At 43.7% G+C, this 26,788-nt stretch overlaps 1 protein-coding gene across 1 annotated transcript in view; it reads left to right on the forward strand.

Moving 5' to 3' along the window:
• Positions 1–26,788, forward strand: part of HOMER1 (homer scaffold protein 1) — a 108,892-nt gene that overhangs the window by 79,484 nt on the left and 2,620 nt on the right. Inside the window, exons 6-8 of the mRNA XM_066615332.1 lie at positions 5,205–5,361; positions 16,743–16,853; positions 23,647–23,727. Of these exons, the coding sequence (XP_066471429.1) occupies positions 5,205–5,361; positions 16,743–16,853; positions 23,647–23,727 (349 nt within the window). The remainder of the gene's footprint in view (positions 1–5,204; positions 5,362–16,742; positions 16,854–23,646; positions 23,728–26,788) is intronic.

A 26,788-nucleotide genomic window follows, 5' to 3' on the forward strand; every position in this document is an offset into this window, starting at 1 on the left:
TTACCTCCTGTTCCTTCTGAAGGCCTTGGAAGAAAAAAGGGTTGAACGTTTGACTGATTTACAACCCAGTCCTATTCAGACACTCTGCCAATGATGCACAAACACCAGCTCAATGACCACTGTATCCTAAGCCCATCTACTCAGAGTCGTGCTGGTGCAACCCTCCCAGTAATTAGTGTTCATGGAAACCCCAACACAGTGCATCATCCATGGAATGGCACAAGCTTTCTGTGTCATCAGTGCAGCATTAGTGCATTGTTGGTGTGATGGCTAAGGAGCCAATCACTGTATTCACCGGACCCCAATGTCGGTGGCCAGAGAAGTGCCACCAGGGGGAACTGAACAGAGGGAAGGGGCAGGTGCAGGGACAATGAACAGCAAGCACTGTGGGAATGCCCCCCACCAGCCACTAAGAATGAACAACACATCAACAGGCACCACTGCCAACCACTAAGAACTTATTTATTTATTTATTCACATTTTTATACCGCCCTTCCTCCAAAGAGCTCAGAGCGGTTTACACAGCTGCTCCTCCCCTCCTTCTTGTCCTCACAACAACCCTGTGAGGTAGGTGAGGCTGAGAGAAAGTGACTGGCCCAAGGTCACCCAGGAAGCTTTGTGGCTGAGGGGAGATTTGAACCTGGTTCATCCAGGTCTAAGTCCACCTCCCAAACCACTACACCATCCTGGCTCTCAATATCACACACACACACAGTCTCATGCATGTACAACATGACACAAAAATGTCACTGAAGTCACATTCTCTACAAAAGCTACTGTGGCATCAGCAGCAAAGGAGCAAAGCAAAGAACTGTTAGGAATCCTTATACCCAGGGTTCAAGTCTTCTTATCCCACTCACACAAACACATTCTTGAGCAGAGCATGTGTAAAAAGATGGTTGCTCAGAAAAGGATAACCATGTGAAACAAACAGACAAGTCTCTCCATGACAAGAATTCGAATCCCTGTGGGAACATTGGACAGAATCCTTTTTCAGGGAAGGACTGGGACAAGTCACAAGGGGACCCTCAATAGCATTCAGATAAAGGGTAATGGTAGTTCACTGTGCACAAAGTTGTAGGTTGGGAGCCAACCAAGATGTGTTTGAGCTCAGCCAAGAGATTTGCCCTACTTAACAGCATGCTCACCTTTTGCATGACTGGCCAGAAATACCCATGGCAGGGACAAAATGAGAGAGGCAGATCTAGAACCCATACCAGCTACTCCACAAAGCTACTCTCTAACCATCCAGCTACAGCAGCAGACAAACAGTACCTCATCTGGCATTTAACGCCTTTCATCACCACAAACACCTGACAGGGAGAATGTACCACATGAACCACCGCATTGGCCTTTCATTGAGCTGGCATGTGGCACAGAGTGCCTACTGAAGCAGTTGCCCATCCAGCTACACCTTCACACATCCTGTTCGCTTTGCTTCTTTGCTGGCTCCTGCTAGGTATGCTGCCCTCCCCATTCCCTTGCAACTCCCTGCCATACACCATGGCATCAGAGGCGTACAGAGTTTCTCCCTTTAGAACCCAAGGAGTGAGAATGCGACAAACCCTGAGAAGAAAGGCTCCTCCACCCCAAAGAGACAAGGGTGATACAGTCCAAAATTTTATTGAACTGTACCATTGTCTGAAAGACAGACATGCAAGTTGGGTTGCCAATCATCTCCTCCTAGGAGGGCTATTGTGTCATTGCAAGCTATCCAACAGACAAAGAAATAACAGATGTCACTGAGGTCTGACTCCCCCAGTTTTGAGGCTTTTTCAAGAAAGACTGCTTTAAACACATGGATTCTAGCCATGGCAGGAAATTGTGGCTGCTTTTTCATTGTTCCTGCTCTAAATGCAGAGGACTGGGATCTAGGCCAATTAATATACTTAAAAGTATTACTTACATCTGACCTTTTATTGAACACATTTATATTGGGGAAAGTAATGATGGCATTTGCATAAACTTATGATTAATAATATCCTTTAATATTAATGGCAATCTGAGAGTTTTGAATACCTACTGCTGATCATAGACCAAGGAGACAGAAGTGGGATATACTACTTCACTGCAGTATAGCAGCCTGAGAACCCAAGCCTGGGCTCGACGTGCTGGCTTACTGCCAGCGCGCACTGTCGCAAACATGCTGTAAAGGCACGTTTGCAAGGCTTACTGCCTGGCGAACACCCATGTTAGCCCAGCACTAGACGAGCCATGGTAAGGTAAAGGGGGGCAGGGAGGGGGCAGGGAGGAGATGTTCCAGGGAGGGAGGATTCAGGGAGAAGGTAGGGGGAGACAGGGAGAGGGCGGGCAGGAGGCATGCTAGGGGGAGGGAGCAGGGAGGGAGGGAGGCGGATCTTCCGCATTCGTGTGGGGCTCACTCTCGACATGAATGCTCTTCCCTCACCACCAACCTTTTGGTCGGTGGTGAATCAAGTAGCCCCATTGTGGGGCTACTTCCCTTACCCGGGAGAAGGGGACAAAAGTCCTCTTCTTCCAAGGTGCCACCCTTGGTTGCCGTTGGCGTGCAGGATGCGGCGGCAGCTGTTTTCGGTGCCGCTGCAGCCACATACCACGGGAGCTCAGGATTGGGCTGTGAGCTAGTGATGGGTGATCTTGAATGTATTTCAACTTTCACACCGAGGCCCCTCTCACAGAAGCAACTCAGAACTTAATTGCTGCCATGGGCCTCTCAATATTAGCCAGGGCATACTTGGACTTGGTATTTGCGGAGGTCCTGAATGAGTGTGACCTGTGGGTAGAGCTGTTTATGACAACTCTTTTGTCATGGATCAGGTGGGTTTTGATTCCCTGCAGTTTCTGAGCTCTTCAGAAGTAGAAGACCATAGGATGGTCCTTGCCAGGAGGCAGATGGATCATTTCAGTTTCTAGAAAACTCTTAGAGATTTTCCACTTGGAAGCTCTGTTGAGGGCTTGGCCCATTGGCGTTGCTGGGGAACGACGACTGGTGCTGACCACCCTGGGTGCCACACTCCAGGGTGTGGGGCGTGACAAGCACACCACTCAAGTCTCCATTGAGCAGAGCTCTGTGCCATGTTCGGCAGTGGAAGGGCCCTCCTGCTTGCCCTTGCTTCCAGTTGGCTCCAGATCAGGGCACTTTAGAAGCAATTGGCGGTGGTGCAATGATGCGCCGATGTCATCATGTCACTACTAAACTACTTCTGGGTGCTGCACTTCATGCCTGTGCATTGGGTACCATCAACTTCAGGCCTGCTGCTGCCAGCAGCACCTGCTGCTTATTTTGTGAATGGGGGTGTCATGCAGTAAGGAGGGGTGTTGTGCGGTGGGGGGGTGAAACCCACATGGCAACACCACTGCCTTGGCTCTCCTCTAGAATGAGGAAATGACCCAGGCAGATTAGCCTGGTTTCTCCAAAATCTTCACTTCTACTTGGATGGAGTTTATGAGGCTCCATGGTTTTCCATGGAACTAAGAGCAGTGAAAACGCTTGATAACCAAAGGAGTGACTGTGGAGGCAGACGCAAGATGAATCCAACCAAACTCAAGCTAGATCCCAGTTTAGGGTCTCTATTGGCAGTGGCAGCAGCAAAGCAAATTTGCTTTTCTGCCACCATTGTGTCTACTTAGTGCAGGGCAACAGTCCTATTTTGAGTGACACGATCATTACTGCATGCTGCCTCTTAGGAAACCAGGAAGGAGTGTTCTGCTCCTAGAGGAACAGGTGGCAGCCACGGCCAGTAGTATCAGCTGATGTGGCAGGTGTCCCTTCCTCAATAAAGCAAATCTGGCTACAGTCCCCCATGCTTTCGTCACATATTGACTGGATTGTTGCAACATGCTCTTGAAAGGGCTGGTGGGAGCTGCATGAGGAAAGCATAAAACTTCTATCCTGCAAGAATTATACTGGCTTCCCATCTGTTTCTGGGCCCAGTTCAAGATACTTTGATATCTTCAAAGCCCTACACAGTTGGGGCCTTGGATATCTCAGCATATGCCTTTTGTCAACCCATCCGTTAATCTTCAGTAGAGGCCCTGCTCCATGTGCCTTCACTTCACAAGTCTCAACTGGTGTGCCTGTAGAGCAGAGACTTCTTTGTGATAGCCCCTACGGATGTAAAACTGCTCGTGTTAGAGCAGTGCTTCTCAAATGTACCCGGCTTACAACACCCTTGGAACATGGAAGGAAGCGGCAATTATACAAAACAGGTCACACAGTGATGTCCCTGCCACTTACTTTCAGAATAGCAGTAAGAGGAATCAAGAAGGGGGGAGGACTTCCTCCAGCACACGGTTTTTGCACACTGCAGCCCGCCACACTGAACCTCCTGCTGCTGTCTGGACCCAGCTGTGGTCTTTCTGCTGGACATGGATGGCCTGCAAAGCCCTGACAAGTGCTACACTTTGGGAACTGCTGCCTTAGAGAATTCAGGAGGCCCTCTCTCTCTTTGCTTTTAAAAGGGTGATCAAGATGCTGCTGGTCCGTCAAGCTTTTGGATTGGGAAGCTGTGCTGTTGCTGTGTCTGCTGCTGCTGGAATGTTGTAATTTGGTCACTTTGATTACAGAATGTAGCATTTGTTTTTTATTTTACTTTGTTTTTATGCTTTTATATTCTTTTAAAGGATAGAAATATGTAAATAAATATCCTCACTAAGAGATTAATCTTATTAAATCTTTTTTCAAGGATTTTGAATGTATGAAGCTGCCTTATACAGAATCAAAGTTGACTTCCTTTTCATGGCAAATAAAAACCATGGGGAAAAAGTACCTGATCTTTATAGGAATCACAGTGAGGATATAGTCCCTGTGCCATAGTCCCAGTATGGATTATCATCCCCTCCACACTGTTTTGAAAAAGAAAAAAAAATGCTCCTCTACAAGTATACCTAACATGTGACATATGTGGTTTGTCCTTCAAAGAAGTATTTCTTAGCCCTGTAACTTGAGATCCTTTTAATTAGAGATGACTATAATTGAACCTTCTGCATGCAAAGCATGTAGGTCTACCACTATGGAGAGGTCTATGGACCTCTCCTGTAAACAAGGTGTTCTGGCATCAAACTGCTGTTCATCTGTAGCTTTTTAGACATGTATTTCCAAAAACAAGCCCCATTAACATGAAGACAGTCTCATGGTGTGAATTAGAAAGCCAAAAAACCAAAGCAAACCCCAGTGATGCCGTAATTTCTCTGCACTCTAGTGACAGCTGTAATTTTCTCCCTAGTTCGGCAATCAGCAAACACTGGGAGGCAGAACTCGCTACACTCAAGGGTAACAACGCTAAGCTTACGGCAGCTCTGCTCGAGTCCACTGCCAACGTGAAGCAATGGAAGCAACAGCTGGCTGCCTATCAGGAGGAAGCAGAACGTCTACATAAGCGGGTGAGCTTAAAACAGCTGAATTTGTGGAATTAGTGGATCTGCGACATCATTAGGAAATACGACTAAAGTGCAGTCAAATATTATGCTAACAGGCTGTCGGTCCATCTTACAGTTTCCTATATTAACGAAAGTTGAATTAACTTGCTGAAATGAAATGTAAAGTTGTAATACATTAACTTTTCCAGTGTTTTTTTCCCCCTTCAGTATAGAATGTCTACATTGTTTGTTACATGTACATATTTACTGCATTTTAATCTAATTAATCATCCCAGCATTTTAATGTGCATCCCTAAGAGAAGCATTCTGTCAGTGCTACAAGATGAATCCAGTGTACTTAGCCAGGCACTAGGAAAAATGATACAGGAAGGAGCGATAGAGTTTATCCCAAATTGAATTTGTGTCACAGTGCTATGTGAACTTGTTGACATTGCACTGTGAAGCTGCTCAAATGTACCTGGTGGCATAATTGGCAGGGTTTGCATTTCCTTTGACTGTCTACTGTTTTACTGCTGCTGAATTGCATACGGATCAAGGCCACAATCCAACACAGAGTTTGTGCACTTATACCCATTATAACCAGTGAAAGCAATGATACATACCATAAAATAAATTATTGGTGCACTACATTATGCAGAGGCACACAATGTCCCAAATTGTGGGTCACGACCTGATTTTTGGTTGGTTGCCAAAGGGTGGTGGGAAAATCAGGTAACTAATTGCATTTCTAATATAATAACTTATTAACTACAGATGCTGCAGATCAGGCTGCTGGATTACCTTCACCACACCACTTATAATGCAGACCAGTGTGAATGTCAATTTAAAACTTATTATCTTTTGTCCCTTTTCTCTTCTATTTTCTCATTTACCCTTTGTTTTGCTTAATCTCACTTAGCCCAATTGCATACATATTTGTTATATCTGTCAATAAGATAAACTAAGGTGGGATTAGCACCTACATGAATAAGATCCTCGAAGGGTGAAAACATACATAAGAGAAGGAAGCCAGCTCCAGAAGTTCCCTCACCACGTTCAGTACAAATGTTCCCCTCCATGTTCAGCCTGAAAAAAAAATCTGCAAGTTTCATACAGGAGCCAGTTACGCGCTGTGCTGATTGGCTGGTTCCCGTGATGTCACCAAGAAAATTTCTTCGTCCCTGGACCGCTCTTGCATTTAGGAAAACTATTTTTAAACCATTTATTTTTAAGCTTAGCAAATAATAGCATTTATATAGCAATTTTTGAGAATGCAGAGTGCTTCACATGTATGGATATTATCCGTAACACAACTCTGTAAGGCAACAGTTCCCAAACTCTCTGGGAGTTTGGAAACCACTGTAAGTCCTTGTGGAGGAGCGACATGATTGCCAGGATCACGCAGGGATGAAAGGGTTTTTTTTGTACTTACTCTGTGATTGGTATTTTTAGACAGTCTGAGGCTTGGGGAGGCATCTGTCTGCTCCCCGTACACCCCAGGAGGCTGGTGCTGCCCCTGGTAAGTACAGCCTCCCCTTTCTTCTCTGTAGGCAGCGCAGTCCTGGCAATTATGTTGCTACCTTCACCATTGCCCCATCCGTTAAGGGAGCAGAGACAGGGCTTCCCTGGCTGGGGTATGACAACACCGCAGTTTGGAAACCTCTGCTGTAAGTATTACCATTCCCCTGCTGAAGCTGGATTTCAGAAGCTGAGAGGGGTGGCATGCCTACGGCCACCTAATTAGTTTATAGCACAGGCCTGATTTGAACTGGGGTAGTCCCCGATTCATAGCTCAATCTCTTACAGCCCAATCCTGTGCATGTCTACTCAGAAGCAAGTCCCATTATAGGTCAAAGGGGCTTACTCCCAGGTGAGTGTGTATAGCCTTACCCACTACACCAGCTCACATACCAACCACTACACTACACCAGCTCGATAAAGTAATGAATGAACAGATAAATGCATTAATATTCATGCAGCATTTTTAAAAATTAAAGAAAATTTGAAAATATGACCGCTGAAGTATGAGGAGGGGCAAGGCTGACAGATTTCGTTTCTGTTGTGAAGCTGGGTGGCAACCAGGTTCGCTCTGCACCTTGAGAGTTTCCAGTGGGATCTGTTTTTGTGTTATGCCATCTCATCTTAAGTAGCCCTGGCACCATTTAGTTGCATTGTTTCATTTAAAAATATACATTTTTGTGTTACAACTTAGGGAGAATAACAATTGTTCAGGGGTAAAAAGGAAATGCATTTGGTGTGAAAATCGTGAAAACCAAACATCACTGTGTGCCAAAGGTTTTTCTTTGCATTGCATATTCCATTCCCCAGGGAGGATCATTCCAAAATATTTATCACAGCATTCTATGGTGATAAGCATCTTTCAGAGGATAGAGAAGTTCTGAAGTTGCCTAAGGGATAAACTACACCTTATTTGCAAATGCATGTAATGTAGCCCTGACAGCTGCTTATTCTGAAGACAAGTGGATTTGGAAAGGGACCATTTTGAGCAAAGAAATGGCAGGTAGGGAAACATTTAACCCTTTCATTTTTGTCTGACTTTGTGCTGCAAACTGTCCTTCTGAAGGTGTTTTCCTCCCTGGGGTTCCAGATGCAAGCAAAAATATGCTTGGAACCCCACAGTGGGAAACACAGCAGTGGGGAGGATGATTTAGTGTGCAATAATGTGTGGAATAATGGCTGGTGGAGAAATGCATAACAATCCTCTCTTCACCTGCCATTTCTGGGCTTAAAATGGACCCCTTTGAAAGCTGCTTTTCTTCCACAAAATGGCCACTGTAGGTGCATAACACACATTTACTTGTAAAGTTTAGCTTGCTCTGAAGACATTCACAGTTGACTCCCTGAAGCTCAGCCAGGTGGTGAAATTCAGTATACCTTGGGGTTCTCTTTTGTTGCTTGTGTAGGTCTCTCAGGAGCTGCAGTGGTCTGATTTGCTATGCTCCTAGTGATATGGACCCCAGATCTTGGTGCCAGAAAATTTCAGAAACAGAAAATTTGTTTGGACCAGCCAGCCAGCCAGCCCTCATTGAAGTTACAAGGAGAAAAGAGAGGTGATGTAAGCTAAACCATCCAAACTTTGATAACCAACAGACAGAAGTGCCCATAGCAACATTACAGTTATAACAAAATCAGCACTGAAAGCTCTCTTTGTGGAGTTTGGTGGCCAGTGAGAAATACCTGCCTACCAGGAGGGTTAACCACTCATTGCCAGGCTGTGACTAATGTCCAGATCTCCTCAAGTGACAAGCAGCTAGAACTGGTTCCTGTTTAGTCCAGCAGTCCATCCTCTAATGAGTATTGACTTATCAATAAATTTGAGGCAGCACATTCTTCCAGCCATTCAGAGCTCTGACCCATCAGTGAAAGACTGGTACTTTCAATAAACCCACCTTGTATTTAAGGATGGAAGTTAAACTTTGAAATACAGAGACTCTTTCATGAAGAATTATGTACCATTTGGTGTCAACCCAGACTCATGTGAGCTTGGATCAGTCCTTAAAATAGATTATGCTTCTTGTTTGTAGTCTTTGCATCGTCATATGTGGTAGACCTCAGAAACTTCTAGAGCAATGGTTCCCAAACTGGTGGGTCATGACCCACCAGGGGGGGCCGGGAAAGAGCCATTCCCCTTAAAGGCAGAAATCATCAGCAACACAATTGGGATGATCGTACTGCTGCTGGGTAGGGAGGGAGGGAAAATTGTGTTGCTGCCAGGTAAGGAGGGAGTTTTTCCACTTACCTGCATGTCACTATGGCTCTCCGAAGGGTCTGGGGAACCTGCAACCTCCTCTGCAGCCCTCTCAGCTTCTTCAAAGTATTGAAAAATGGGGGGGGGGGAACCACTTCCGGTCTTGCAGTGAAAATAAGAAGTGGTTCTTTTTTCATTACTTTGAAGCCTTGGGGAGGGCTGCAGAGGGAGCCTCAGGCTCCACAGATGCTCTGGAGAGCCATAGCAATCCCCAGGTAAGTGGAAAAAACCCCTCCCTGCCTGGCAACAGCACGATCATCCTGATCATGTTGCTACCCCCTCCCCCTTCCTTCCCCAGCAAATACAGGGTTCCCAAAGTCCAAGTAGGACTTTACAGCAGCACCGCGTAGGAAATAGCTTGTCCGCCTCTCCCTCATCTTTGACAAAAAAAGAAAAAACTTCAGATTTTAGTTTTATTAGTGTTAGTAGTTATTAGTTCTTATTTTAAAAAAGTTCTCATTTGTTGGTTGTTCCTTGCTCTGCTGTATGGCATGGCAGAGTGAGGAAGGAAAAGGGGAAAAAAATTATCTGTTTTTTCTTTATTTTGTTATTCTATTTGCTGTAAAAGGAAATACAAGAGGAACAAAAGAAAAGACATTTGACTTGATCATTTCCTTTCATCATAATTCACTGTAATTTTATTTTATATATTTAAAAATTAAATAAGTTCGTATTTTAGAAAATAAAAGTAAAGTAAAGGAGGAAAGCTATTTACCTCACTGTGCCTCTGAACATCAGTTTAAAAAAGGGAAATGGTTTTTATGATGTGAACCAGAGCTACCTGAGCATACTTTAAGTTCCAGAAGGCAATTCCAATTTTCAGACTCATGTAGGATATGTAGAGCTGAAGCTGACTATACAGGACCCACGCTGAAAAAGACTTTGGCATCCAAATTCATAGGAAGCCTGAAACTGAGGCCTGGGTGCAAGCCTCCTGAAGTGAAGCTGCCAAAATTTAATCCCAAGAGGAGCTCTGGCGCTCAGTTTCAAGCCACATTCAAGGGGGCACCAATCCCAGCTGGCCAGAATCTGCCCATCCTTCACCTGTCATTGCATCTGCTGTTGCAGTGCTGCTAGCATGTGCTAGGCCCGGGCTGGGCAAACATTTTGGCGGGAGGTCCACATCATCTCTCTGACACTGTGTCAGGGGCTGGGAAAAGATAATTTACATTTCAAATTTGAATAAATTTACATAAATAAATACATTCAAGACAGAACTTATATGAATGAATGAATTTTACTGAGCGTATTTATAATACACATGAGAACTATAATACAGGCATTTAGAACCACATGAGAACTATGAACTGTTTGCCACTCACCTCTTGCACACTGAAAACATACAGACCAAGCCAGGAGCACATGAAGACATAAGTTGTTCAGAGGCAATTGGGGGGGGGGGGGTTAAAATAATGCCCAAGGAAAGAAAACACATGGAAACTATAAGAGGCCTTGTTCTAACTTGGCCTGCAGCTCACGTCTGGTGGTTGCGGAAGTCACAGCCAGCACAGGCTCCAACCGTCTCCAATCGGCAAAGGCTCATTGGAGACTGGGGGACTCCCTGTGGGCTGGATTGAGGATCCCTGAGGGCTGCTAATGACCTGCAGGCAGGGGTTTGCCTACCCCTGAGCTAGGCAGTCACCTCAGCCATTTGGCATGCCGGGCTCAGCGCAGACTCACTGGGGAATTGCCAGCTGCTACTTGCCCAGCAGGCACCACTGGGACTGAGAAGGGTTGACAATGCTGACTGTTCTGCAAGTCCCTTGTTCCAGATGACACCACCATGAGGCAGAGGGGGAGAGAGAGCATGAGTGGTGGCACAAACAAACATAAGGTAGGCACCTGTGGAGGCTAACATGGTGTGCATCCACACAACCTTGTCCTTCACCTGGTATGCAGCCTGGGATGCAGAAGGAGGTGAGAAACTGAGATGGGTAGGCTGTATAGAAGCTCACGTACTCTCTACACTCTCTTATGCTGGGCTGGGTGAATGGTATAACAACTGCCTATGGCAGGAAGGCATGGATGGGGGGAGGCTGTTTTTCTGTAGTTTTGCTAGCTCCCTTCTCTGCCAAACCTCCCTTAGGGAGAGTGGCTGGTCTCCTACGAGGATCCCAGATTCCAAGGCAACCTCCCCCATATGGCTTCTAATTCCCCAAGATGACTTCTAACTTCCGCCACCTGCACCCACCTGAGCTCTGTTTATGTACTCCCCACCAGTCACTTTGCTAAGCTCCCCCAAGATTTAGTATTTGTATTATTATCATAATTGAGATACTATATATTATTGAGAGATATACTATTTTCTTTTTACTTAAAGGCAGTAAAGTATGCATACAATGGGCATTTTCTAATTCACACAAAGGTGCCATATGGGCTAGGGATGAGCCTGTTGGTGTTCTACCTCATTGTGCCGCATGCCATCAAAGCTGAAGGAAACTACTGCGAAGAGTCAAATAAGGTGTCTTTCAGTTCTGATGTTTATATATTACCATTTCATCAACCAGTGGTACAGTTAAAAGTCAAATGTATTGCAGCATTTGGAGAAGCTTTCTATTAACTTTCTCTGATGATATATTTTAACATTTTCTAACTTTTCCTCTTCAGAACTAGCTTTTTGTTACATGACCTCTCACCATCATTTAATATTTTCGGATAAAATTGCCTTATTTAACCCATTTCTGCCCAGCCCACAGGTGTACGCCTTTGATCCCTGTTGCATATATGCAATGTTGGACAGAAATGGCAGGCTTCCCGGCACGTAGGGCTGCAGCATCACCAAAAATGGCTGCCACTGCATCCTGCGTGCTTCAGGCAGCTGCTGGCGGCTCCTTGGAAGAAGGGAACTTTTGTCCCCTTCCCTTTGGTAAACCGAGTAGCCCTGCAATGGGGCTACTCAAGTGTATGGTGACCCAAAGGTCAGCGTAGAATCAAGAGCCTCCATGTCGGGTGGCCAGCCCAACACTGAGGCTCTGGATCTGGTGGAGCAAAGCTCCACCTGTCCCACCTCCCTCCCGCCCCACTCGCTCCCCCCAGCACGCTTTCTCCCCACCTTCCGTCCACCTCCCCCCCCTTTCCTGGAATGCCTCCACCTCCCCCCAGCTACCTCTCCACTGCTTGGTGGTCCACTTGACTGCTGAGTGGCAGAGCTCTGGTGCTCGCCTGGTGGTAGCCCAGCGCCAGCCAGTGCTGGGCTAGCACTAGTGGAGCACCGGCACTAGGGCGCGCAAACGTGCCTTACGGCATGTTTGTGACAGTGTGCGCCGGCAGTGAGCCGGCGCACAAAGCTTAGGATTGGGCCCTTAATCAAGTAGTTCTTATTGCACAGGTAGTCAGTGTAGATCTTACAAGCATTCTACAGTTTACCCTGGGTTTCTTTTCCAATTCCTGGTCCTTCTTCTTAGCCATGTATCATTCACATTCCAGGGCAGAGAATATTATCACAGCTCCTAGACCATTAGTCATAGCAAGAATAAAAACGTTTTTGGAGCAAAAGTAATAGAACAAATAAATTTCAACTCAGATCTTTTTGCCTGAGGCCGTGTCTTTTATTTCGCCTTTCAGGTGTAAACTTTTAAAATTGCATTGCTGTACTGCTCATTATTTTGTAGATTTCCAAGTAGTTCACTTACAGCTTTTCTTCCTTGCATCTTTAGATTGATCATTTCCTCCTGGATACCTAGAAACCTGACCCACAAAATTGGCAAGCCAGAGAACTTCGATTTCAACTGATTAATTTCTTTTAACACTATTACAGCGCAATCCTAACTTGCACTGGAACAGCGGGCTGGCAGGCTTGCTCTATATCCAGCACAGGTTTTGGGTTGACTGAGGCTCAGATCTGAGGCAAAGGGAATAAATTCCCCTTACCCTGGGGAGAGCTACAGTGGCCCAAATGGGTCTACTAGGATCTGTGCCACCTAAAGAAGTGGCACAGAGGTGAGCAGAATCGAGCAACCTGGAGCTGCTCTGCACTGTCTGGGGAAAGGGGCCAGGATCTGGCATAACTGCTGGGTCCTGGCCCTGCTTCCCACTCCCCATTTCCCCCTCGCTCCATACTTCTTATTGCTGGCCAGCACTGCTGAAGTGCCAGCTGACCCTCTTTGCAGCGCTGAGGCTCAGTGCCAACTGGTGCTGTCCCAGCGCCAGAGGCCCATCCTCTCTGGGCACTGCAGACATGCCTTACAGCATATTTGTTACACCCAGCACTGGAACTCAGATCTGGCACTGTGATCATCTAGGGTTGGGCCCTTAAGCTACAATCCTGTACACACTTTCCTGGGAGTAAGCCCCATTGAACTCAGCAGGACTTACTTCCAAGTAAGTATGCAAAGAATTGCACTGTAAAGCTTCAGAAATAGTATAAATGCAAATAAAGGCTCTCCAGGCTATTGAGCCAAGGGACTGATTGCTTGCATTGGTGCTTTTATTTACTTTTGTTTAACCTTTCATCCTTAAGGTATTATAAGTTGCTTTTTAGAACTTATGTGGAATTTGGAAAGCAACTTGGGATGTAACATAAGAAGCTGTTCAGCAGAAACAAAGTCTTCTAATAATGTTTCTTAGAATGGGGTTCAAAAGATCTAGATGAATTATGAATTCTGCTGGAGGTGTCTTTCCTTTCCTTAAAATCTCATGTGGGTTATCAACTGAATTTAAACACATTGTATTGAGGGTACTTTTTTAAATATGTAAATATCAGAAAGGGCATTATATGTGCACATCTCATGAACTCACCAAACATTGATATTTACCGGCCATTCTTAATATTTTAGCAAGTCAGTAGTCATAAATGTCAGAAAATTCTAAAAATTATTGCTCAACATCATTATTTGTATTTTTCCCATCACTTTAAATTCACTTCACATGGTGTATCTCAGCAATCAAATGCTACGTTGAAAACAATGAATGCAAAAAGGATTTTACCTTTTGTGAACATTGTTTCTGTATATTAGGAGATGCTGCCACCACAATGATGTTCAGATCTCCAGGTTATTGTCAATTGTTTTCATAATATCATGGAGCTCTTACTGGCAATTTAGAAGTATTTTATTTGAGTCATTTTGTATCTGACTTGGTTCTGGTTTGATTCTAAGTTCATATTCTGGCATATTCACAAATTATGGTTAGAACAAACCACCATTTGCCAGGATGAATGCAATGGCAATGGCTTATTTTAAACCAGAAATGGAAGGAGAAAATGTCTTCCCCCCTTAAGAAAGGGGGCAGGCAGCACACAAGTCCAAATCTTTTGCTACTAACAACCATGATTTAAACATGGTTTTAAACATGGCATTACTGCTGAACTTAGCCTACACCTCAGGGTAAAACTACGCACCAGGCAACTGATATTTGCAAACATCTGGCCTTACCACATTTGTACTGCAAAGCTGGAAGGGACAATTAGCAGGAAAGAAATGGTAGGAGAAGGGTTTCTTAATCCTCCACCTGTTCATTCCGCGCCCCCCCCCCCAGCATTTGCTCTTTTAGGGCCCAATCCAGATGAATGTGCACCAGCTCACCACTGGCACACACTGTTGCAAAATGCCATAAGGCATGCCTGCGACTATTAATGTGGGGCCAGTGCAGGCACTGGTTCGGTGCAAGTCCGCACTGGGTCAGCACAAGTAGGAGGCCAGGAGTCCGCCTCTAGGCGCTCCATGCGAAGCGCTGGGCAGCGGGAAGGTAAGTGGGGTTGTGGGGGGAGGCGAGGGTATGTGTTCTGAGGTGGGGGAAGGTGGGGAAGCGGTGTGATGGGGGAGGGAGCGGGGTGGGAGGAGGGTGATACCAGCGGAGCTCTGCTCTGCCAGATCCAGAGTCCCGTGTTGGGCTTTGTGGCCTGACACGAGATGTTTTTCCTCTGTGCCAGCTAAAGAGCCACTACAGAGTCAAGTAGCCCCATTGCAGGGCTTTTTTCCTTACCTGGGGAAAGGGGACAAATGTCCTCTTTCCCCAAGGTGCCGCCAGAGGTAGCCTGGCACACTGAGGATGCCACAGTAGCCATTTTTGGCGCCATAGCAGCCCCAGACACTAGGCAGCTCAGGACTGGGCTGTTAGTCACTTTTCACCCTTACATTTTCCATTCTTGTGTTTGCAACAGAAACATGGGTCTTGAACCACAGCTAGGATGCAGTGTGAAGGAGAAGGAGAAAAACATTTATTTTATCATGTGTTACTAAGTATTATTATTGATATGAAATATTATTTATCTTCTTTGTATTTCCTGCCATGAATAAAATGACTGGAAATCAGAAATGGCTATATGGTGCCCTTTGACCATTATGTCATTGGTGGCAACATGGAATCTTATTTGTGTTTCAAAACTTGAGATTTTAAAAAGGGAATTCACACTCAATTTGTAGCAACTTGGGATGTGTCTTTAAAGTGCTATTTTGAAAAGATTATAGAAGCTTCCTAATCTGTTCAAGTACCCTTGACTTCTTAAAGTAATTCTGATTCAAGGACATCTGTTTGACTGGCTAGAGAAGAGGAAATCCAAGTGTACTTGGATCTAGTACCAATACAGGTACTAGAAAGATAAGAGAGTGAAATACTCAGACCTGTTTCCACCAGAGAAATTGCTGGTCTCTTACAGCAGGATGGGATTATCCAAATCTTACTTGGTTGTAAATATAAACATACAATATTTGCTCCTGTAACTGGATGCCAAACCACAGACAAGGGAGTTCTGAGAACAGATCACCCAGTAGTTCTGTTTTTAGTTAAAAGTGTGTCAGCCTCTGGTTTGATTGGAGCAGTGAAGATGAATGCCATTTTCCTGATTGGAATGTACTAATTGATTTATTAATGCTTTTCCTTGCTAAAACAGGCACAAGGCAATTTACAGTAATGCATATACAGTAGTCAAAAACAGTAAACATAGAATTAAGTATCACTAAACATAAAATGTATATATATAAATTGTATGTCTGCATATATTCTCCTACTTTGACAAATAACAGCTGGTGAGGTAGAGCTATGATCAAGAAAATGGCATAGACAGAAAGCTCAAACTCCTCCTCCAATCCCATTACTCCAGTCAAAATTGAAGCACCTTCCGTTCCACATAGCAGAATCCAGAATCTAGTCATAGACCTCCCACATCTCACCTGACAGATGTCAGTAAGGTGGATGGTATTTCTTATTACCAAGGATGATGTTTCTTATTCCCAAAGCTTGCTTCTTCAGTTTCTGTCTGTTGCTGTGAAGACTGGTGGCTTTACAACAGAGCGAGAAGATTTCCACCAACTTGTATGGAATAGCAGTTGGGTGATTAGGATGTCCAGACTCTTTGGCATCTCATTTAAGCTGCCATTTTGGCTTCTAGATAGCTCTGAAGACTAGAAAAATCCCTACAGGACACATTGGAAGCCATGCTGGTGCTACAGCACCGCTGTACAGGGATTTAGTTAGGATTTGGCTGCCCAAATTTTCACGTTGTAAAAATTAAAATTTGCTCAAATCAGCTACAGTAATTAAACAATATCCCACCACCTTTCATCCAAATACTATACAAAGTTAATGTAAGACATTTTAGTGCAAGACAGAAGCATTTATGCTTTGATACAGATTGTCAAGAAATCAGAAATTTTCAATATTACCCTTTTACATTTACTGTTTGTCTTTATTTTTGCAGGTGACTGAGCTGGAGTGTGTTAGTAGTCAAGCAAATGCAGTCCACACTCATAAAACAGAATTAAACCAGACAATACAAGAATTAGAAGCAACCCTGAAGAAAAAGGAAGAGGTACTTGCTTGCATTTATTCATTGACTCATAAAACTGCCTTAGAAATTGGCACGATTTCTTTATGAATCATGAAAAAGAATCAGTGTTTCAGCCTGGAATGAATGAAAATGAAGAAGCACCAATCAATTTCTTAAACCAAACATATGTTGAAAATATGGCTTGCAGAAATAAGAACTGTGTGTGTGAGAACAAATCTTCTGTTGTTGATTCCATTGATTAAACTTTGGAAAGAAGCACATACATAAAATGCCGGATTAATTGAAGGAAAGTAAAATAGTACTAACTGAAATACTCATAGAAGGTATTTCATAACCAGTAGGACCCAGAGGATGTTGATTAGGAATCCTGTGTTATCTTTCTGGAAATTATGTGGGGTGCCGCACAGCTCAGTTTTAATTCCAGTATTCTCTAGTGTTTATACAAAGATACTTGTGAATGAGATCATCCTAGATTTATGTTTAACTGTCATCAGTATATTGATGACACTTGGTTCTATAGTTCGTTAATTATGCATCCAAGAGCACCTGTCTTTTGGAACCAGTGCTTAGACTTTGTGGTCAGGTTGATGAGGGTAAACAGCTTGAAGCTGAATCCAGTCAAGACAAAGGTGATGTTAGTGGGGAACATTTCTAGCCATGAGGAGATTACTTTGCCTGTGATAGAAGGCGTGCTATTACCCTATCTTAGCAAATGAAGAAGGTACACCTGGATCCAGATCTCTTCTTCATTGCAGCTGTTGCAAGGAATGCCTTTTCCTGTCTACACATGATACAGATGATGCAGATCTCTCCCCTTCTGGATAGATTGGATCTCACTACACTGATCCATGCTTTTATAACTTCCAGGGCATGACTACTGTAATGTGCTCCACATGGGGCTGCCCTTGAAGACAACCTGTAAGTTTCTACTGTTAACAGAATTGCAACTGTGTGTCTTCTGTCAGGTATGGAGAGGCATGCTCGTATTCAATCTGTTCTGTGCCAATTACACTGGTTACTAATATACTTCCAAGATTAATTTACCCTTTACCCTCCAAACCCTTAGAGAAAACCAGAATCTTGGATTTGTTAAAAGTTCAGGGACAGGTTGTTGGCAGTCACATAGTCTAGGCATCTGTTAAGAAGTCGACTCAGACCTACCTAAGACAGAAATATCAGCACTGCATCATCTGTATAAAGCGGGAGAGAGATATGCCTGGGGCCCAACTTTGGAGGTGGTCATTAATCTGGGAGAGAAAAGCGGCCAAGTCATTTAAGAAGAGAGAAAACAGGGTAGGGGCCACAGGCACCCCGCTTCACCCCTTGCTCTGCAGGGATTTTAGGAGACAATTTACCTGAAGCTGAGCAGAGGACCTGGCAAGTAGTGCTTGAAAAGTCTTTGGATTAGAAAAAGAAGCCTTGGGTCCTTGCTGAATTTGCTTAGCTTAGCTTTTGATGGTGGAACAAAGGTTTAGGGATAGACCATCATAAACTGTTTGCCTGTATGACTAATGCTCCCTTGACAGGGGCAGTTTGTATGCCAATAAAGCAGCCATTTTCAACCACTGTGCCATGGCACACTGGTGTACCACAGATGGTTTGCAGGTGTGATGCAGGAGTTTGGGAGAGAATCATTTGTTAGTAGGGCCACTGTGGGATGTGAGCCCTTGCTGACAGTGGGTGGGCCTTATCAATTGTCAAATAACTGATGGTGTGCCTTGACAATTTTAGTGCCTTGTCAATGTGCTGTGAGATGAAAAAGGTTGAAAATTGCTGCAATAAAGGTTGATTTGATTTGAATTTGAATCCAGACTTGAAAGTTTTGACTTTTAAAGCCCTTTGTGTCTTGAAAGCAAAATTTCTGAAGGACTGTCCATTCCTGAATGAGCCCATAAGCCCATTAAGATCCATCCTTGTGGCAGTTAAGGACAATAGTATTTAGAAGCAATGTTTTAAGTACATTACTTGGATTCAAAATGGGCTGTAAGGCCTTTTCTTTTCTGACAAGTTTTTGGATGATTCAGTTCCATTTTCTGTGGCTCGGACTCACGTCAGCTAAATAGCTAGTGGAGGTACGAGTAGAGCCACTCAGGTGGCAAGGGCTATCCCCTGGTCAAGGAACAAATGTTTCCTTCACTGCACAGGGATCCACCATCGCTGCACAGGGAGTTACATAGGATTGGGCTGTAAGTAGAACAATAGCTAATTGTATCAACCTGGCCACGGTGACCCATGGCCTAGTGACATCCAGATTAGATTACTGTAACGCACTCTACGTGGGCTGCCTCTGAGGACAGTATGGATACAATTAGTGCAGAATGCGGCGGCCCATGTGGTTGCTGGGGCTCATCAGTTCAACTCAGTTGGGCCGCTGCTTCAGTGGCTACTCTGGCTTCTAGTTTGTTTCCAGGCTGAATTCAAAGGGTGAGTTTTGACTTTTAAAGTCCTATACGGCTTGGGTCCAGGGTTTTTGAGGGTCTGCCTCCTTCCATACAATCCAACCCATCCTCTCAGGTCATCAGAGGGGGTCCTTCTAACTGTACCGCCACCAGCGGGGGTGAGGGGGATGGCGGCAAGAAAGAGGGCCTTCTTGGTGGTAGCTTCCCGTCTGTGGAATTCCCTCCACCTAGAATTAAGAACAGCTCCCTCTTTAGAGTCCTTTCGGCAGGGGCTTAAGACCTTTTTATTCAGGGAGGCCTTTTTATACTGACACTTGAGGGGCATGGTGCTTTTTTTATGAACTTCTTTTAAGTGGGGTCCAATTTTTATTGTGTTTTATTGTTTTTAAATGTCTTAGTGTGTGTGTGTGTGTGTGTGTGTGTGTGTGTGTAGCTCAATGTTTTTAGTATTTTATTTGTATATAGTATTGTATTTGTAAGCCACCTTGAGTGCCCTTGTTGGGATATATGTGTGTGTGTGTGTGTGTGTGTGTCCCAACAAGGGCACTCAAGGTGGCTTACAAATAAAGCAGCCCTCCTCGGTGCCACTGAGCCTGGGCACCCCGGGCAGCTCAGGATTGGGCTGTAAATAAGTAAATAAATGATGACCGAAAATGGTTATATCGGGAGATTAAAAAGGATCAAAGAATATGCACGTAGATTAATTTATATTAGAAAATGTATAAATCTTTCAAGAGAAGTGTGTTTTGAGTTTTTTAAATGGCAAAAATATTTGACTGCATGAAATTGAATTATTTCTTTACAGGCCAGTCCTATGGTTCCACTATGCCATCAGCTGGCTTACAGCATAGTTTTGGTCCTGTACATTCCCATAATGTACTGTTGGTCCTTTGCTCTTCCAGGAGCAGAGTCAGCAAGTTACAGGTCTAGGTCTATGTTTGATCCAGACTGGGACAGTGACACATGGGGAAGGGGGATTAATCCTATTCTCCTGTACTATTTTTATGTTGAAAATCGCTTGCAGACTGCTATTTGTAGTGGCATTTGAAAAAAGTCACTTAAGATGCAAATAACGGGGAAAGAGATCAGCAAAGAAACAGCACAAAGGAAACTGTAGCCTCCTTCCCTGTACATTGTGCTCATGATCTGGATCTGATCTCCTACCCTTTTAGGGCGCAATCCTAACCCCTTATGTCAGTGCTTTCCAGCACTGGCATAGCGGTGCCAATGGGACATGTGCTGCATCCTGCAGTTAGGTGGCACTCACGGAGGCCTCCTCAAAGTAAGGGAATGTTTGTTCCCTTACCTCAGAGCTGCATTGCCCTTATGTCAATGCTGGAAAGCACCATGTAAGGGGTTAGGATTGTGCCCTTAGTGACTTATTGTTAAAGAAGTGTTTCCTTTAAGTGTGCCTCCTAATAATATAATTAGTAAGGAAGTCATTTTGCTCACAGACTGTTGGTATCTCCTCCTAGGTTAATTATGGTTTGGAAGGTAGAATGTGACAAATGGGTCAAATTTTGGATCAAATCACACATGACATTAAACACATCGCTTCAGCGCCTGTTTTTCTTTTTTCCTAATTTCAATTGCTTCAGGGGAATTCAGTCAAGATCTGAACCCTGTTGGATAGGGGAGGGGTATTTAACCCCTTCCCTTTGTACCGCAGCCTTGCTGACAGCTGTTGTTAGTCCTGGAGGAAAACTTCCATTGGGACAATCTCGACTGCACTTTCACGCAAGTGCAGTCTGTCTGGGTTTGTGCTTTTGTGAAGGTGCAAGAGCAGTATTCCAACTTATGTCAATTTTGACTTCCAGACAGATGCAAGGGATGTAGTATATTGAAGAAATAACTGGTTATCATATACAGCCAGAACCTCCACATTTCTTACTTATATCCTTACCTGAAATAGTAGTCGTTGAGAATGTGGAAATGATTATCGACCTTTTGACTACAGATAGAATTGTTCTGGCTCAATGCTGAAACTCTCCGATAGTCTCTCCAATAATAATGTCTAGAACAGTGGTTCTCATACGTTTAGTACCCACTTTAGGGACCCGCTTTTTAGAATGAGAATCTGTTGGGACCCACCAGAAGTGATGTCATGACCAGAAGTGGCATCATCAAGCGGGAAAATTTTTAACAATCCTAGGCTGCAATCCTATCCACACTTACTCAGGAGTAAAAGTAGTATAGTATAGTAAAAGTTCCATTTACTATATTGTTAAAAGCATATATATAGTAGCCTGTTAAAAGTACGGATCTGTAACATGTCGCCAAATGCAGTCACATACTGTGGTAGCATCAAGTCTAATATATTAAAAATAAAATATTGAAATGAATGGGAACCCACCTGAAATTGGCTTGCGATCCACCTAGTGGGTCCTGACCCACAGTTTGAGAAACACTGGTATAGAACCTTACCCCTGTTGTCCAGTTACACAAGGCTGTGTGTAGGAAAGCAGCTTAATAAGAAATATGTTGAGAAGTGGGTTTGGGTCCCAATGTTTTTGGAATGACAATTATCACGACAATTGTTTTCTATTTCAGTTGTTATAAACTTATAATAATTATTTCTTTTTTCATGGAAAAATAATAAAAATAGATTAACAAATAAAAGTTTATTCCAGAGCACCTGTTTATTTTGAATGGCAACAGAGCTATGCTGTGCTCTTCTCAGATGTATATGAGTATGCTAGCAAATAGACTTGCCTTCGCCAGTCCCTCAAAGATTGCTTTTAAATGCTGGTTTTATGTGCCTGAAGAGCTCGGTATATTAGAATGAAAGATACTTTCCCTAGAGATCGTGGCCAGCAGAATGATCCCTTAGTATGGGGCCAGGCATGAATGGAAGTTTTTAAAAGGATCCTTGCTGCATCTAATGAAGCATACTCGCTTTCCCAAAGAGTGAATAATAGGTAGGGTTCGCCTTTTGATAGCACATCAATAGTCGTGGAAGTCTATTTATAAGTCACAAGTCTAGTCGCGTTGCTCTTTCTCTGTCAGTAATTGGCACCAGATGTTTCAGAGGAAAGTTCAAGATAGCTCACTGCTATTCTGAAATAACATGCTTTCGGGGAAATTTCTTCCTATACTGTATTTCATTGCACGATGTCTAAATTTTGTAGTGTTTACCATTATATTTCCTGAGCTTCTTGTTACTGTTCTGACTTAGCTAATACCTGGCAACCATTTATAAACCTTCCATAATTTTTCACTCATTTTAAACTGTGCATCTCAGTGATGTGATGTAGAAATGCTCCATCAGCCCACTAGACATCATGTGAAACGTAATTTTATTAATTTTGTGATGGATCAAATGATTGCAGCATTGCTTTAGAGTTTATTTTATCTATCATTCATAAATGTGCATATTTAATTATAAACTCTCGGGCTTTTTCATGCTACAAAGCAGACAATTGGTTTCAGCGCTTGGTAAGCTGGAGTTACATCTACTTTGCAGCTTCTCTTTCCAGGTGTCTGCCTCACTAGCAAAGCACATTGAAATTCTGGCTCTCTGATGACCTGTTCTTAAGGATCTGTTTCTGCTAATCAACAGTACTCTTGTCCCTGGCATCTTGGGGCAGTTATAGAGTGACATTTCCTACTGTGTGTGTGTGTGTGTGTGTGTGTGTGTGTGTGTGTGTGTTGATATTCAAAGCTATACTGCAGATCAAATGGCTTTTAGGATAGGCTGGATGCAGCCTGGCCCTCTACCCATTCCTCCTTGCCTTGCACAAATACCTTTGAGAACAGAAAGTACCAGCTGGGTACAACAGGGTTGGCACCCCTAAATTGTATCCTGTGTGCAATGATCATGTTCTTGTATGTGATATTCAAAGAATATTTCTCAAAGTCATAGCCCGGCAAGCCAGAGAATCATGCAACCAAAACCCCAAAGATGTTCATTTTCTGCACTTATTCATTGGTACAGACTTCGGCTGCAATCCTATACACTCTTAACCTGGGAGTAAGGGCCCAATCCTATCCAACTTTTTAGCACCAATGCAGTCACAATGCAGTAACTGTTCCCTTACCTTGAGGAGGTCTCCATGACTGCCCCCCATAGGATGTAGCGCATCCCTGTTGGCACAGCTGTATCAGTGCTGGAAAGTTGGATAAGATTGGGCCCTAAGCCCCATTGAACTCAGTGGGACTTACTTCTTAGTAAACATGCTTATGATTGAGTTCTTAGTGTTATAAATGCATTACTCACATAGCAGTTGTGCAGTATGTACTGCTCCTTGTTGTTAGGTGAATAAATTGCAAGAGTTTCTGACGCCTGTGATTGGTCTGTGCTGTTTCAGTAAGTAGCAACTACATGTTAATTCTTATACAGTGAGATTGGTTTCTCCAAGATCTTAGTAACTCCATTAAGGTCAGTCTGAGTAATGTGCTGTTTTATTCCCTTTCAGGAAATAGAAAAATTGAGACAAGAAATTGATAACGCTAGAGAGCTTCAGGCACAGAGGGACTCCCTAACTCAGAAGCTACAAGTAAGTAAGAGGGTGGAGAGAGCTGTGTCTGCGTAAATCTGAAATTACCTAAGAGGAAAGGAGATGGACAGGAATGACTCCCCCTTCTCGGTACTACAGTGGTACTGCCAACCCCAATCCTGCCACAGTACTATACAAATATAGCTGTGCAAGTACAATATAGTGTATAAGTGTGGTGACCTTTGTTATAGTATAGGGGAAAGCAATCTTTAAAAAAAAATAAAGTAGAGACATGAGCGTAGTGCTGGAGAGGAGGAGCATACATCCCTCAAAGGGATGGGGTGGTGGATAAAAAAATGAGAAAATGTCCTTGAAGTGACAAAAAGCTGCTGCTGTTGCTGCTAGGTGAAGAGGGATAGTGTTTTCGATTAACCAAGTCAGCACTCATCCATTATCAAGCTGGTGAACTGTAAAAGCAATTCCAGAGTGGCACTGGGGTGGTGGGGGAAGCAGGCTGGTGAGAAATTATATTATACCGCCAGTTATGTCGTAAGTACCATTCAGCCATCATCTCTGTCACTTCTGAGGAGAGAGGTTTGGGCTTATTATAGAGAATCACTTGAAGCAGTGCAAAAACCTTGAATAATTGGCTTGCCAGTGACGGTGGTGCAACAGGAAAAAGGAACCCTGAGCATCACATGCAACAGCTCTATTGTGTGTCTGAAAACGTAGCTGCTGTGCAGTCCTTGGCAAGGAACGTGCAGGACACCCTAACACAGGCAGCAGTTGACACATCTTGGGTAATGGCTGCCTGCAGGCAGAGCCTAGGATTCAATCAAGCCCTGGGTCCCGTGACCCCTCTCAGGATTTGCTGAGCCTTCCACACCCCCGTCCAGCCCTGTCCTTGTATTAGGTCCCTAATCCAAATTCCCCCCAGATGCGTTTTGAGAAAGAGAAAATTGGGAAAAAAATTGTTTGTTGTTCTTTACACTATTTTTAGATGGGACTTTCAGCTAAAAATGAAAAGATCAAAATTTGATCTTCCTTGCAGGGCCACTGAGAGCTGGCATTGGCCCAGGGCAAGATGCCTGATTGCCCGCCCCCCCCCCCCCCCGCATTTTTCTACAAACCAGATGTTACAATATTTAAGTTTTTAATTGACAGTTTTATATTTATAAATATATTTATTTTAACTTCAATTTTTATTTAATATGTCATCAAACGACTGAAATACTGGCCTTCATTTGAGAGACTACTCTCCCATACAAACCTGTATGAGAGGGTTCTTTCATCCCCACTACCTCCTTACGTTGTACAAGACATCCTTTCTTTGAGTAGTGCTACTTCATTTCTTCTATTTCAGCAAAATCCTCCTCATTTGCTTTTTCTTCTAATAATGCACAGGCAACCAAGGGCTGGCTTTCACTATCTCCCACATTACTATGTGATGATTTTGAAACTCTCCGGGGGTACAGAGAGCCCTGTGCGAGCAAAACTGGAAGTGGAGCGTGATTGTTCCGCTTTCACTTTTAGAAGGCTGGGGAGCCATGCAGACACTCGCGCAGGGCTCCCTGCACCCCGGACAGGTTGCTGCAGGGACTGGTGAGTACATCCCAGTCCCTGCAAGCCCCCCTTAGCGACACAATCCTGGGGATCACATCACTGCCTTCCCCCTCCCCTCCCCTGCAAAGACTTACTGTGGTCCTCAAACTCCCTGAGAGTTTGAAAACTGCAGCCCTAATGCATGCTGGAAAGACTGTAGTTTGTTAAGGTATCTGTGAGCTGTTAGAGCTACCCTTAACAAACTATAGACTCCAGAATGTACTGGAGTCATCACATTGTAAGTGGATTAAAGCCCTAGTGGAAATGCAGCTCTGGCTAGGCTAAGATCAAGGTACCCAAATTTATTTTGTAATAAATTTGTTTTGTACTGTATAGTTTGTTTTGCCTTGGCCCGGACCCCTTGGAAGCCCGGGCTGCAGGGATTCCCCCCCTCCCTCTCCTCAGGCCTGTTGCTGTGTTTCCCACCCCACTTTTTGCTAACAACCCCCCCCATCCAGCCACATTAAGCAGTTACATGCATATCTAATTTAACTCTTAGTCATAGTCAATTATAGGGTGTTTGCTTGACATATGTTGATGAAATGATGAAATTATTGCCCCAGTGCTCAGATTTCATTAATTGCTACCCCATGGCAGACAACCAAATTTTGAGAGGCAACTAGGATTAATTCCTGCTGGAACACAGTCACCATGTAAATAACCTTCTCTTATGTATCCTCTGACATCTTTGTTAGGAGTTTTGATGTTTACAGCTAGTAACAGGTGTTGATGCCTTTTATAGCCTGAAATGAGTATGTGTCTTAGCTCTTCGTAGCCTTTTAGGTTCTCACTACTGAGCTCTCTCGACGGCCTTGTCTAGTTACTTGGTAAAATGCAGCAAGATCAGAGTCATGCACAAATGATGTCATGGTCTGTTATTAGCCAGATGCTACACAGTGCGTTTTCTTTTGGCATGTGAGACCTCTGTGTTCATTCAGCAGAATATGTGCTCTTGAGGAATTTATAAAACAAATTCACAGATAATGGCACCAAGAGAATCCCTTGCAAAACTATTCTATGTGACACATTTTTTTTGTCTCTCTGAAACAATAACATTCGGGAAATGAGGATGCATTCAGGATGTTAAGCTTTAACCATCCAGTTCACACAATGACCTGACTCTGGACCCTGCCAAAACAAAGGATTAAACCCCCATGGCTGTTGGCCATGACTTCCCATCATGTTCCTGAGGGCTGGAAGTGACATCATTAAACAGGAAGTGGCCAGAAATATTAACTATATTAAATATATTAAATATAATATTATATTTATTATAATATAATATTAAATGTTACATATATATTAACTATATTAATATTAATTATATTAATCATATCATTAATTAAATGCAGATCTTAAAAATATATTATTAATGCACAGCAATATACATGCTTTATAAATGATCAGCTGCGGATCACTGTTGGAGACAGGATGCTGGAGTAGGTAGATTTTGTCTGGTCCAGGAGGACTCATTTTTTAAAACTTTGTAAGCATACCAATAGAATTGTTTTATCAAATG

Source organism: Tiliqua scincoides, chromosome 2, assembly GCF_035046505.1.
Source record: "Tiliqua scincoides isolate rTilSci1 chromosome 2, rTilSci1.hap2, whole genome shotgun sequence".
Lineage (NCBI taxonomy): Eukaryota > Metazoa > Chordata > Lepidosauria > Squamata > Scincidae > Tiliqua > Tiliqua scincoides.